Raw genomic sequence first — 12,438 nt, 5'->3', positions numbered from 1 at the left:
TAGATTTCTTATTTTTGACAAATGCAAGCTCATTACCTTGCCAGCAAGAAAACATCTATATAAGAAATGATCCATATGTAAAAGTTCATTAATTTATTTGGGTTTTTTTTGCTTCTGGAGATTGTTTTCCGAAGTCTGTTTTACATTTCATTTTGTATACTATGTCTCTGTTAACTCGGTTACTGTGCTTTCCAGTTGTGGATAGTCTGAAACATTCACCCTTAGCAGCTTGCATATATTTATGTAATCAATAGTTCTTCCAGTTACTTATTGAAGTATAAAGACCTGGCTCTGGATTGAGGTCCAGAAGAGGTGATGAATATCTAAGATGGGATTTAGATTATATGTAGGTCATGTAGATCCCTCAATCTGAGAGTGAAATCTTCAAAACACCTGTCTAATCCGACAGACACACCAGAATGTCTCTGTTGATACTTGGAGGGGAGGAAAAGGTAGTTTTTACAATTCTCTCCTTGCACAAAGTTTTCTTCTGTGCAGTCCTACAGTTGTTTTTGCAGAATTAGGCATCATGATGCATCTTATACACAAATGCGAAATGGATTGATTTCCTTCTCATAAAACATGACCAGACCATTCTTCTCACTTAAAGGAGAAAGTTTTTTACAGAAGGCAGTGGGACACCAACTTTTAATTCGAATAAACAGCTTGTGGGTGGTCAAACCAGTACTGCTGCAACTTTTTAGAGTGGCTTAAATTAATGTAATGTCCCACGTACATCTTGGTGAGCTGGGTTTGGATTCCATTGCAGAATTCAAATCTTCTGACTCTTAGGAATGGTAATGCATTTTGCATCAACGGTCACAAAATAAGATGTTCAGGCAGTTGTTGCAATGGGCATTTGAGCCAAACTCTTCTCTTATATGAGCACCCATAGTCTTGAGCTACAGACTCTCAAACATGGTTTATAACCGACCAAAAAAACCCCAACCAACCACTGAACATCATATGAAGTCTCCAACATCACAACAATTCTAGTTGCTGAGTTCTTCCTCTTTCTGTGTCCTGAAAAAAAGGAACAATTCTGCTGCTGCATTAAATTAACTATTTGGGCACTTAAACTGGAGAGAGGCTAGTGTTCTGCATCTGGTGATTTAGGCCAAGTTTGCCTTTTTTGCAGGCCACATCTTAAACCGCCTCATAATTAAACTCACAGTTGTTTTGGGGATTTCTGTTGAGGTAGCTAACTCTTCTCCATCTGCTGTGGCAAAGTTCAGAATCACACACGGCTTCAAAGTCCATAACAGTAAGAAAACTGCACTGTTGCTGGCTGCAACTGGTTGGTCTAAGCAAATTCAGTTAAATTCACAACATGTTTCTTAGTTCTTTCAAGAATACAAGTACATTGTCCTTAAAATACTCATTTGCTATGTTAGCATTAAATTCAACATGTAATTTGCACAGTGGATAAAGACTAGTTATGTTACATACTTTTGGGACAGTCAGTAACAATCTAACAAGCAAACTGTTATAAGCAGTGCCAAAACAAAGGTGCATCTTCTGATTTGAAATATTTCATTTCAAGAGATGTAGTAAGTTGCAAATTAGAATACATGCAAAAATGGAGAATGATTTGGCTTGATGCTTCAGTATTCAAAGCTTCACCAATCTGTTAAAACTGGAAGACAATTTTAGCAGCCCTTTTAGTGTATGTAAGGGAAGGCAATTTATAAAGCAACAAGTTTTGAGTCTGTCACATGAAAATAAAGGAATGGGTCATTATTGTTGTCTGACTTGGGTCAAACACTTCTTGATACAGTTGTTGTTGCTATGAAAAAGCTATTTAGATATAGCAGGTAGTATTTTGGTTATAAGAGGAGAACCTAAAATTTGGCAATTTATTCTGTGCTGTTCTGGAAAGTTATATCTTTAAAAGCCTACTACTTTGACAAAGCCAGGAAGACACTAAAATCCTTCTGTGTCTGGCTTTCCTTTGTGAGAAAAATGTGGTTTTAACTCAAATTAGCCCCAAAGATTCAAGAAATTGCTCATTGCTGCATATTAGACTCAGCTATTCACAGGCTGTCTCCACATTGTATTTTTTCATAATTCCACAGATCTTGGCATTTTTGCATGACACGTCTTCCTGCGTACTCTCTGTCAGTTAAGAACTGGGTGAACAGAACTCTGCTGCTGGAACAGCAAATTTCTGATAGCTGATGCTGAGAATCTGTGGCAGCTTTAGTAGATATTTAGAGGACTTCTGGTCAGGAAGATGCTAAGAATAGTAAACAATTTTATCAGAACCTCCAGTTTTCAGCAGCACAACAGCATGTCATCCTTCCTTGCAAGAAAGTTATGTATGCTGGGGAAACCAAGCGACATGGATTATCTCTTCCTCTACAAAAAAACCCCCACATTATTTTCTCAGAACGTTGTCAGAACCCAAGAGATTTGTACTTCTGTAATTATCTGGTGTGATCCTGCTCAATCTACGTTCTCTGAATAGGGTACTGTTTTGTTGCCTATAGAAGATTGCCAGAAGACAGCAAAATGGCAAAGGCTTTAAAGTCCCATTAGCGTGTGCCCCTTGAAGCTAGGCTGGTCATGGTCCTGAAGGGGTCAGCTGAAGTGATGGGCTGGTGGCTGCTGCTGTGGGAATGGGGAATTGATCTTCATTGTCTGCAAAAGGGCTGTTTCTCTCTGGCATCAGTAGGATCACTGTACCTGACTTTACAGGGTTTTCCCTCTAGTTCTGCCACAATTCTGTGCTTTTTTTTTGTTCTTGCCTTCCCTGCAGGATGAAAAGTTGCCATTCATTCATGTGATAGCAAAATTTGCTTTTGCCTGTGCTACTGAGAGTCTTTTAAGCTGACTCTGAATAATTTATTTTTTTTCTCCTGTATATCTCTGAAGCATTGATTGTTCCTTCTGAAAGAGGTGGTGGGTGTCCAGGGTAACAAGAGATTTAACATCTGTATGGTCACGATGAGGAATGTTTTTACTGCTAGGTGTCTTACTGAGTAGCGACTAGTCTTGTGATCTGGACTAATTGTCAGCAGTACAGGAGGAAACCAGCCCTGTCTGAGTCTCATCGCATAAAATCATCCCACTAATCCCGCTTGCTTTCAATAAAATCTTTTTGTAGCTGAAGAGCTATTAAAACTGAATTCAGAAGGGGGTTCTCAGAAGCAAACTGTTCCTGTGCCTTCTTTCTGTAGGTCCCATAGTAAGATGGTGTAATTTCTACTTCAGCAATTTGATTGCTTGCATCCAACATTTTTTTGGTCAGCTTTCTCTATCTAAGAAAATCTGTTTCACTGTGCATGTGATTATCTGACTTTATTTGTGATTTCTGTTATCTCTGGTAGATGACAGGGATGCCTAGGTTATTTGGGCATAGAAACAGCAACATTTAAAGTTGATTCCTGTGAAATCATGCATTGTGTCTGTTCAGCAGTACAAATACTTGCAGGAATACAAGATCTGTCCTCTTCTGTTTTAAATCAATTTCACAGTCTTGATCCTTATTATTTAAGATGTCCCCAGTCCCAGGATTTCTTAAGGGCTGGCTAATACTCTGGTGAAATCTGTTGTCAATAACAGCAGGCTTTTAGCACAACTTTTCACAGTAATGATAAAACTCATAATTGAATATGTATGAAAGCTGTAATTGTAAAGCATTATGCAGGAACAATCAGCAATAATAACTAAACGAATAATTCTACAACTGCTTCATACTTTGAATAACAGTATTTCCAAGTATGTTACCTGTAACCTAATGAAAGAGTAATAATATAAGCAAGTTATGATAAGAAATTGAGAAAGCAATGGAGCAACTTACATTGCATAACTTAGTGATTTTTATTTATTTTTTTTTAAATCACTGTTAAGAACTAGCTAGTAGATAACACTACTCACCACGGAAGAGGAAATTTAAATTGATATTAAGGATGTCAGAAAGTATGGAGGAAATGGCACCAGAAGAGACTGCAAATTTGAGTGGCAAGAGCAATGATTAAACTCAAACAGATCAAACTGAAATACAATTTCATATGTTCCATAGGTTGGGTTCCTAATAATCCTTAGTAGTTTAATACTGACATGTTATGATTCTTGCCCTGTGTCAGCATCTGTAACAGCAATGACAGTTGAAGCTGATGGACAAATAAATCTTAAGTCTAAATAAGTGATACCTGAACTCTTAAGTGAAAAGAGCTGGAGTAAACATGAACTTTACATAGCACTTGGAAAAGGACTTGCAAAATCATCTGTATGAAGAAGAAAGTTGACCAAAAAAAAAAGAAAAGAAAGAAGAGAATAATAGACAAATAATCTCATGTAACCTGTGAATGATGATAGTAAAGCTGTGAGTAAGAAGCCTGATGAGTTGTCAAACTTAATGTCAACTGAAGGTGCTTGTTCAGTGTTTGAAATTGTAGATTTTCAATATCTAAACCATACACACAGTTGTTATTGCCAGCTTACCTGGTGAATGTTCAAATTGAAAGTCCATCAAAATATGGACAGATATCATAATGCCTTCAAAATAGAAAGCCTTGCAAATATTTGATGTAATAAATGGAGTAACTTACTATAAATGCTACATCTGGGTTCACCAAGTTATTATGGCTGAAGTCACCCCAGAAAAGATAACCGAAGGCAAAACCGTTACTTCTGAACTTTTTGCATGTAGAGGGAAATGTGAAATGCCATAAGGATCTAGAAATAAACCAAAATCCTTCACTGTTCTAGTGGAGAGGGCTGGTTTAGATTCTAATTCAATTAGATGTAATATGCAGCAAAATTTGTATCTGTTACGGGATACCTACACTAACCTAATTTGGGAACGTCTGTCTTGTAAAGGAAACCCGAGTCCAGCATATTGATTTGCACCACTTCCAATGCAAAGTTTACGTTGCATGTGTAGTCTCAGTTTGAAAGATAAAACAATAATTGCAATCTCTGAAAACATCAGAGGCTCAACATAGAGAAAACTGAACATCGGTGTTGGGGTAGCAACTTGGTATACCTGTCTCTGTCATTGCTTGCAACTTACTCTGCTCTGTTTGGTTCAGGGAATCTCTTCTCTCTTTTTCCTCCCTTGCCGTTATGAGTAGACTGTAAATCTTTGAGAGAAGTACTTAAAAAACCAGCAAAATAGTTTAGAAACAGTTTTCTGGAACATAGGAACTTAGATAATGCCTTGTCATATTTGCAATGAATCCACTGCATCATTACAGTAAGTTCTAAAGGATCAGCTGCTTGTTTGCATGACAAGTTGTTCTCACTCTTTTCAAAATAATGTATTATAATCCAGTTTATATAACGTAATTCCTCTTTAAGAGATACATAGCAAGACCCCACTAAGGATCCATTCTGTTCAGCAGTCAAGAATGGATTCCCCTCACTCAGCCTTTCAAAGCATTGGCCCTATAGAGACACTCTGCTAATAGGGAAAATGGAACATGAACATTTTAATTCGGATTCCTTTTAGACTATAAACTCTTCAAGGAAGGCAGTTTCTATTAATGGATTACTTGTTTCAAGGAGGATCCATCCTGTTTCAAAATCAGGATCATGCAGATCACAGGCAGAACTGTTAGTGCTAGTGCTTTAAAATTACCTATTCATCCTAGTATTCAGGGATTTTTCTCTTTGAACAATTCAAACTTTATTATACTGCAGCAGTAGAAACTGGAGTTTTCTATGTCAGATGTCTACCTCTGGATAAAGGTTTTGGTTAATTAGAGTTGGGATTTTTTTGTTCACGGGGTTTTCATTTAAACTCAATCATCCCAGAAAATTAGGTTTAATTTGTAGGGAAAATAGAACGCAGCCTTGTTATGTCTTGATGTCATTTTGTTAAGGAGATTCAACACTTGCCTGTTTTTAAAGAAAAGGCCTCCAATTTCATAGGCGGGAGGAAGCAACTAGAAGCATATGGTACCAAAATATTTTAACTACTGAAGTATTCACTTACGAATCCTGTAATGGAAAAAAAAATCCTGACTCTACAGCTGTACGACCGTCTGGCAGGTCTGCTCTTTAGTGCTGCTCCATGTAGAGGATACCGGTCCGTTATTGTTAGCATTAGTCAGTTAAACCAGCAGAGGCTGTGGCTCTGAAGGTCTAAATGATTCATATTGCAGGTAAATAGGATCCCACGGGGAGCAATTTCTGACTTTGTAGGTGATGTGTTTTTTATTTTTGCTCTGGGCAGCACGCTGCCAAGTGCCTTACACTAAACAGGTGCTAACACCTGAAGTCCCAGGCTCAAATGGCAGGAAACGCAGGTTACCCATCCCAGGTTGTATCGGTTCCAATGCAGGGCATTGCCTGGTTTCATTTGAAGTTTTTATTTGATTTGGGTGGCTCAGGCTACTTGATTCCAATGTCTAGCTTTTTCACAAAGACCTTGTATTCAAAAAAACTGAAACTGAAATCTGGTATTCATAAAACATTTTCTGTAATTAAAAAGTGTGTATATTTCTTTGAGTACTACATTTTAAAATGCTTTTATGTGGTCCTTGAATTTTGGACTCTAGATCATTGGCTGTAACACAGATGCTAAGTAATTAAAACGATCTTAATTTTAAATAAAGTCTTTGTTATCTATAGTGAGGTCTAGAAATTTGCGATGGGGAAGCTCATCGTTCTGGAGCTTTCTGCCAGTTTGGGATCCATATACGAACAAAGCCAGCAGAAGAACATCAGCCTTGCTGTATGTAATAGATGTTCAGTGGTGGTATTTTGCAGTAAGCTGCTAATGAATTCTTCAATAGCCCCAATAATGTAATTTTTAATAGTCCTTTTTCTTGTTGTTTTCATGCAGGTTACGATGAAAGCCAAACAGCTGAAGGAATCTGTTACATATACACCAGGTGTGTTCTACTAGCTCCTCACAAACAGCACTGGCTTTGTACCTCTCCGGGGTAGGCTTTGCAGGGAGACACTTGCAACCTTGCCTTTGAGCAAAGAGGAGAACTGATGTATGTTCTGAGGGAATGTTTTCCTTTAGCTACATCTTCCCAGGCTTTCTTACTCAGTCTGTTGTGGGTTTTGTTCATTTGTTCATGCTATTCTGTTGTTTGTATCAATCACTGATATTTACTAGTACTTTATATATACCAGATAAGCTCATAATTGGCAAAGTTTAGTGCTTCGTAACAAATACCTTGATTTCTCAATAAGCATTTTCCTTAAGCTCTTAATCCAGATGAGCTTTTCCTCCTCCCTGCACTGTTCTGGGTATTCTTATTTGCAGGCAATTCCCTGCTTGTTTGTGGGGGTTTTTAATTTTTTTTAGAAGTGTAACAACAGTAATTCTAACAGGTATCATAAGGCTCTCCGAGCTTAAAACGCTGGCCCAAAATTCCAAGAACGTCAAAGTCAATGTGAATTTGCCGGACCACATAATCACCCAGCGAGAAAGGGAGGAGGAAGAGGAGGAGGGGAACTGCGATCATATCCCAGAGCAGATGGATGTCCAAATAGATCAAAGGGAGGCCATTGCAAGTGAAACTAGACATCGCAAACGAAAAACTGTCAAAGCACCTGACATGGCTCTACCAGCAACGAAAGAGGTCCCAGAAGAGAAGGGCAGAGGAAGACGCCAGAAAGATTTTGATAACACTGAGCAAGAGGAAGAGAGTGATGATGAGAGCAGAAAAAGAGAGAAAAGCCGTGCCCCAGAAGAACTGTGGACTCAAAATCAGCAGAAACTTCTTGAAATGGCCTTGCAGCAGTATCCAAAGGGGACGTCGGATCGCTGGGATAAAATAGCAAAGTGCGTTCCTGGAAAAAGCAAGGTATGCTTAGTTTTGTTGGAACTGTAGTATAAATTGAGAGGAAACATATTTTCTACCAATTTATGGTTAACTTCAGAAGTGAGGGTCCGTGCAGAAAGGGTGAGGGCTTTACTTAGCTTATCAGTCCAGACATAATCAACCTAAAGAGCATTACTGCCATGTTTGTTTTTATTTAAAATATATTTTCATTTAATTCAGTTTTAGTTCATTACAGAAAATGTTGAAATACCTCCTGTTTCATTTAAAATACCTACCTCTCCTCTGCCTTTCAGATCTTCAATTGCAGGACAAATTAGATTTTAAAACAAATTTTGATTCAAAGTTAGTAACCAAATGTTGGTGAGCCGCTTGCTTACACTTTTACCTTTCTCAACCCATCTCAATGAACAAACAAAATAAGTAATCCATCTGCAAGTGTTAAATGCTCAATAATCTGTCTAATGTTTCTTTTGTAAGTATCATCTTTTTAAAATAGCATTCATGGTCATTGATATAGTTGGCCTGTGTTTGATTCCGTAATAGTTGCAATAGATTAGTGTGCTTGCTTCAGTCATTGTAGCTGCAGAAAACGCTCATTTTTATTTGTGCCAAAACCAGTGTGAGGGAGCAGGAAACGTGGGTGGGGAATTCGAGTGTTTCTCTGGCTCTGAGGCTGTTCAACAGTGTCTGGTGTCAGGAGGTGCAACGTTAGTGACCATAATGGCTCGACTTGAACAGGGTAACCTACCGGCACTGAGGCTTGTATCAGAGTAACTCTTCTGAAATAGATATTACAATACAACTGTTTAATAATTGCTTTTACAGTCGTTGCCAAGCAATACTGGGCAACTCTTTACTTGGGTTTGTGTGTTCCTTAAAGAGAGGAGTTACCATTAAGAAATGTAAATTGAAAGTTCATTTTTCTAATCCGCTCTGCACTAGATATAGATTCTCCTTCTGTAATTCAGTGCGCAACTTACTTAAAAGGAAAAAAGAAAAAAACCCTCAAAAAAAGACCCCCACCCCCCCCTGCCACATCCCCCGGAACCTAGCTCTTCTTCTAGAATGAGGTATGCATAGAGTATAGAGTTAAAGGAATACTAAAATACCAAACTCTAATTAAAGACTTTTGTTTTTTCCTTTTAGGAGGAGTGTATAGCAAGATACAAGTTGCTTGTTGAACTGGTACAAAAGAAAAAAATGGCTAAAAGCTGAATGTTCTGAGCAGAAGAGATTTAGTTTATCTTTGTCAAAATGGGGTTTTAAATCTCGTATGCAGGAAACTGCATTTTTGTACCTCAGTATTTCTATACGTCATGTGCCTTAGTAAAAGAATATTTCAATAAATCTTATACCATCCTACCTAATTATTTTGTGTGTTGAAGAATGAAGGTGTATTTTTGTGTTGGAGAACTGCTTATGCAGATGTGTGATAACAATGTCTTAACAATTAGTGGACCCTCAGGAAAAGCCACGCTGGTAATTGCATGCTAGAGCTGGTAGGTTTACAGCTAATGAGTATACAGAATATAAAGAATTTTAAAAGTTTTGAAACTTTTTTTGAAAATGAGAAAAGATCTGAAACTGTTAAACAAGGACGAGAGTAATGGAACTCTGCACTCAAGGTATTCTTTTCTTCCTTGCAGCTATAAATAGAAGACAATATGCTCATGAGCATAGCTGCTGCTACATGAAATGGCTGCTCATTCTAGCAATATTTTGAAATAAGTAGTATTTCTAATATTAACTGCCACGTACGTTTACGTGCAGGTGCAGTGTAATTCCTTTTTTACCACCTCTGCAGACTAATACACAGAGAGCTAATTGGTAGTGCTGTTATTTGGTAACGTTGAAATGGGTAAGAACATTAAAGGTCTCTAATTAAGATAGTTTTTAAGTACAGAATAGGACTTAACAGCTGATGTTACTGGGCTAAGAGTTGTCACATTGGGGGTGGGGGGTGTACACCGTGGATTCAGCATAGTTTGATTTTATATTTGAAGAATAGGTAATAAGGGTTATTATTCATTACTTGCTATTTTGTTTGTCATAATTTTGGAAAAGTTATACAAAGCGTAAAATGCTGGAATAAAGGCTACTTAATGGGCTGTAAGTTACATCAGTAAATCAGAGCAGTGATCATGGTCTTTTGCAAGAAAACATTAAGGACTCGCATTTTTTAAAGAATTTTTTTACCACTCAAATTCTGATTTAATACCAGGATTCTAATAAGTTTTTGAGCTTTAATTCAAAATTAAAATGAAAAATCAAAGGATCATGTATCCGAACACAAAGTGTAAGCTTGGTGGCTGAAAACCTCCTTTAACTTTCTGCCATTTACATTCTTGGTTTTCTCCAGTAACTGTTTGCTGATTGTGTTGCTTCTGACAGATCAGCATTTCACAAAATTTCATCCCATTCTCATAAAACTTTAAGGGAAAAATGTTTATCGAAGGCAACTGTTCCTTACAGAGTCAAAATGTTTTAATTTTTTTTAATAGAAAAAAATAATCATTAGAAATAATGTTATGGAAACTTTACTAGACACAAAATAATGCATCTAAATTTTGTTTCACAGAGGACTTCATAGGTAGCTGCAGTGGAAACTAGACATGTTTAGCAGCTGTACTATGATCTGTGTGTGCTAATTGATCCAGTAGTAATTCTGTGCTACTAACACACCTAGGAAGGAAGAGTCTTCAGTGAGAGATTTTCAAGAGCTATCAGGAAATCGTAACCTTAAAAAGGTATTAGTCTTCCAGAACACTCAAAGACAGTGGCTGTAAAGCAAGGTAATGGAAACGGCTACAAAGAAAAGGTAGTAAAATGGTTAGGTGAGTTGGTGAAAATTAACTTGGCGGAGCAGCAGTGGGACTGGGGTAGAAGAACACAAGGCAATGGCGATGTAACGTTCATATAAAAAGTAGACTGGTGATGGGAATATTTCTGCTGGTTCAAAAAAAAAAAAAAAAAAAGGGAGACCATAGCCTGTGAGGATAAAGGAGCCGTTGTTCCTTTCCACTCTGGGTTTACAAGATTTCACCTGGAAGGGTGTGCCCTGTCCTGTATATCACACTTCAAGGAAGATGTAGGACCATCCAGAAGAGAGCAAAGAGAATGGTCGAGAGTCCACACAGCCTGGTTTGCTGGGAAGGACAGAAGGAATTGTTGGCTTTTGCTCTACAAGAGAGAGCAGGAGAGAAATCTTCAAGTATGTAAAAGGGGACCTTTGCACTTGTGTCATCTCTGTGTCTCCCTGATGCAATTAATGCAGAACTGTTACATGAAGAATAATAAGGGGCTCACTTGGAGCAAGAAATAGTTTAATTAGTTATGGGGGGGGGGGAATCCAGTGGCAAATGTATTAAGGACTTTGGCACCTTTATCATTGGAAATGTTCAAAAGCTTACATGTGCAGGAGGAGTACCTGCTCAAGACTTGCCCCTATTGCTACAGTTTATATGGTAAAATTACATCCTGCCTGCCCAACGCCTTCAGCTTCTCGCTGCCCTAGGCTTTCTGGAGGGGGGAGTCTAAGGAAGAAGGATGAGCACCACTTACTGGTAAGAAACTTTTTTCTCTCTTTTTTGTTTGCAAGAACATTCACATTAAGCAACTCAAGGTGTTGCTTGCTCCTGACAGTTTATCTGAAGAAAGATCTTTAAGGATGGGCAAAGATTGTACATGTCATTGTGTCACGTGTCAGGCTGAGTACCTGAAGTGATGAATGTGAATAATCGCAGGTGCTGCTCATGCCTGGATGGAAGGGAGTTGATGGATTGTGTCCTTATTGCTTGACAAATCAAGCTGCCTGACAGCAGAGGTGAGCTGGCTGTGTAAGAGAAATGCACTGGCCTCTCCCACAGTGGAACTGTGCCCTGAGCTGGTGGCAGGCCCAGCTGGCCCCGTGTCAAGAACTGGAAGGGTGTTGCAATGTACTCGTGGGTCAGTTGGCCCTGGGAGGGTGTTTCACACAGAATAGTCTGGTGGTGGAGGTCTTGGGCCAAGGAACACAAGTCATTGTCCAGCATCAGTGGCTCTAATCCCTGCAGCCAGGGAGGGAGCAGCCACGTAGTGACAGCCTTGTCCTGGCCACATCCAGTCTTCATGCTTTTGTGTTTGGCCATGGGCAGGAGGGGGATGCAGGTGGGCATCCAAGATCTTCAGCTCCTCTCAGGCCTCTCCTGGGGTTCCTGAGCTTTCTGAGCGATGAGACTGCTGGCCCTTTTGGCAGGGGCTCTAGTCTGCAATCACTGAGGTGAGCTGCGTGATGCTCTCTAGAAAAGTGGTAAATGGCAGCCAGTCTCAGTAAGAACACCCAGGCCCTGTTTTTTTCTCATGGTGCTAGTATCCACCACCACAGCTACTGATTTTCTAAAACTTCCTGCCCATGAAAATTGGGGTCACTGTAGGCTTGGGATTTAAGCAGCTTCTTCCACCTTTGGTTCTAGCACAAGATGCTCACTCACTCCCCACCCCCCACCCCCCCATCAGGATGGGGGAGAGAATTGGAAAAGTTAAAGTGAGAAAACTCGTGGGTTGAGATAAAGACAGCTTAATAGGTAAAGGACAAGCCGCGCGCACAAGCAAAGCAAGGAATTCATTCACCACTTCCCATGGGCAGGCAGGTGTTCAGCCATCTCCAGGAAAGCAGGGCTCCATCACGCATAATGGTGACTCGGGAAGACAA

At 39.1% G+C, this 12,438-nt stretch overlaps 1 protein-coding gene across 1 annotated transcript in view; it reads left to right on the top strand.

Annotated features, from left to right (window-relative positions):
• Positions 1 to 9,110, top strand: part of DNAJC1 (DnaJ heat shock protein family (Hsp40) member C1) — a 112,350-nt gene extending 103,240 nt beyond the window's left edge. The window contains exons 10-12 of the mRNA XM_075746347.1: positions 6,794 to 6,842; positions 7,294 to 7,769; positions 8,895 to 9,110. Of these exons, the coding sequence (XP_075602462.1) occupies positions 6,794 to 6,842; positions 7,294 to 7,769; positions 8,895 to 8,963 (594 nt within the window). The 3' untranslated portion in view covers positions 8,964 to 9,110. The remainder of the gene's footprint in view (positions 1 to 6,793; positions 6,843 to 7,293; positions 7,770 to 8,894) is intronic.
• Positions 9,111 to 12,438: the final 3,328 nt, after the last annotated feature.

The sequence above is a fragment of the Balearica regulorum genome, chromosome 2 (assembly GCF_011004875.1).
Source record: "Balearica regulorum gibbericeps isolate bBalReg1 chromosome 2, bBalReg1.pri, whole genome shotgun sequence".
In the NCBI taxonomy this organism is placed as follows: domain Eukaryota; kingdom Metazoa; phylum Chordata; class Aves; order Gruiformes; family Gruidae; genus Balearica; species Balearica regulorum.
The sequence above is the reverse complement of the archived record's forward strand: the minus strand, read 5'-3'. Positions and strand labels throughout refer to the sequence as shown.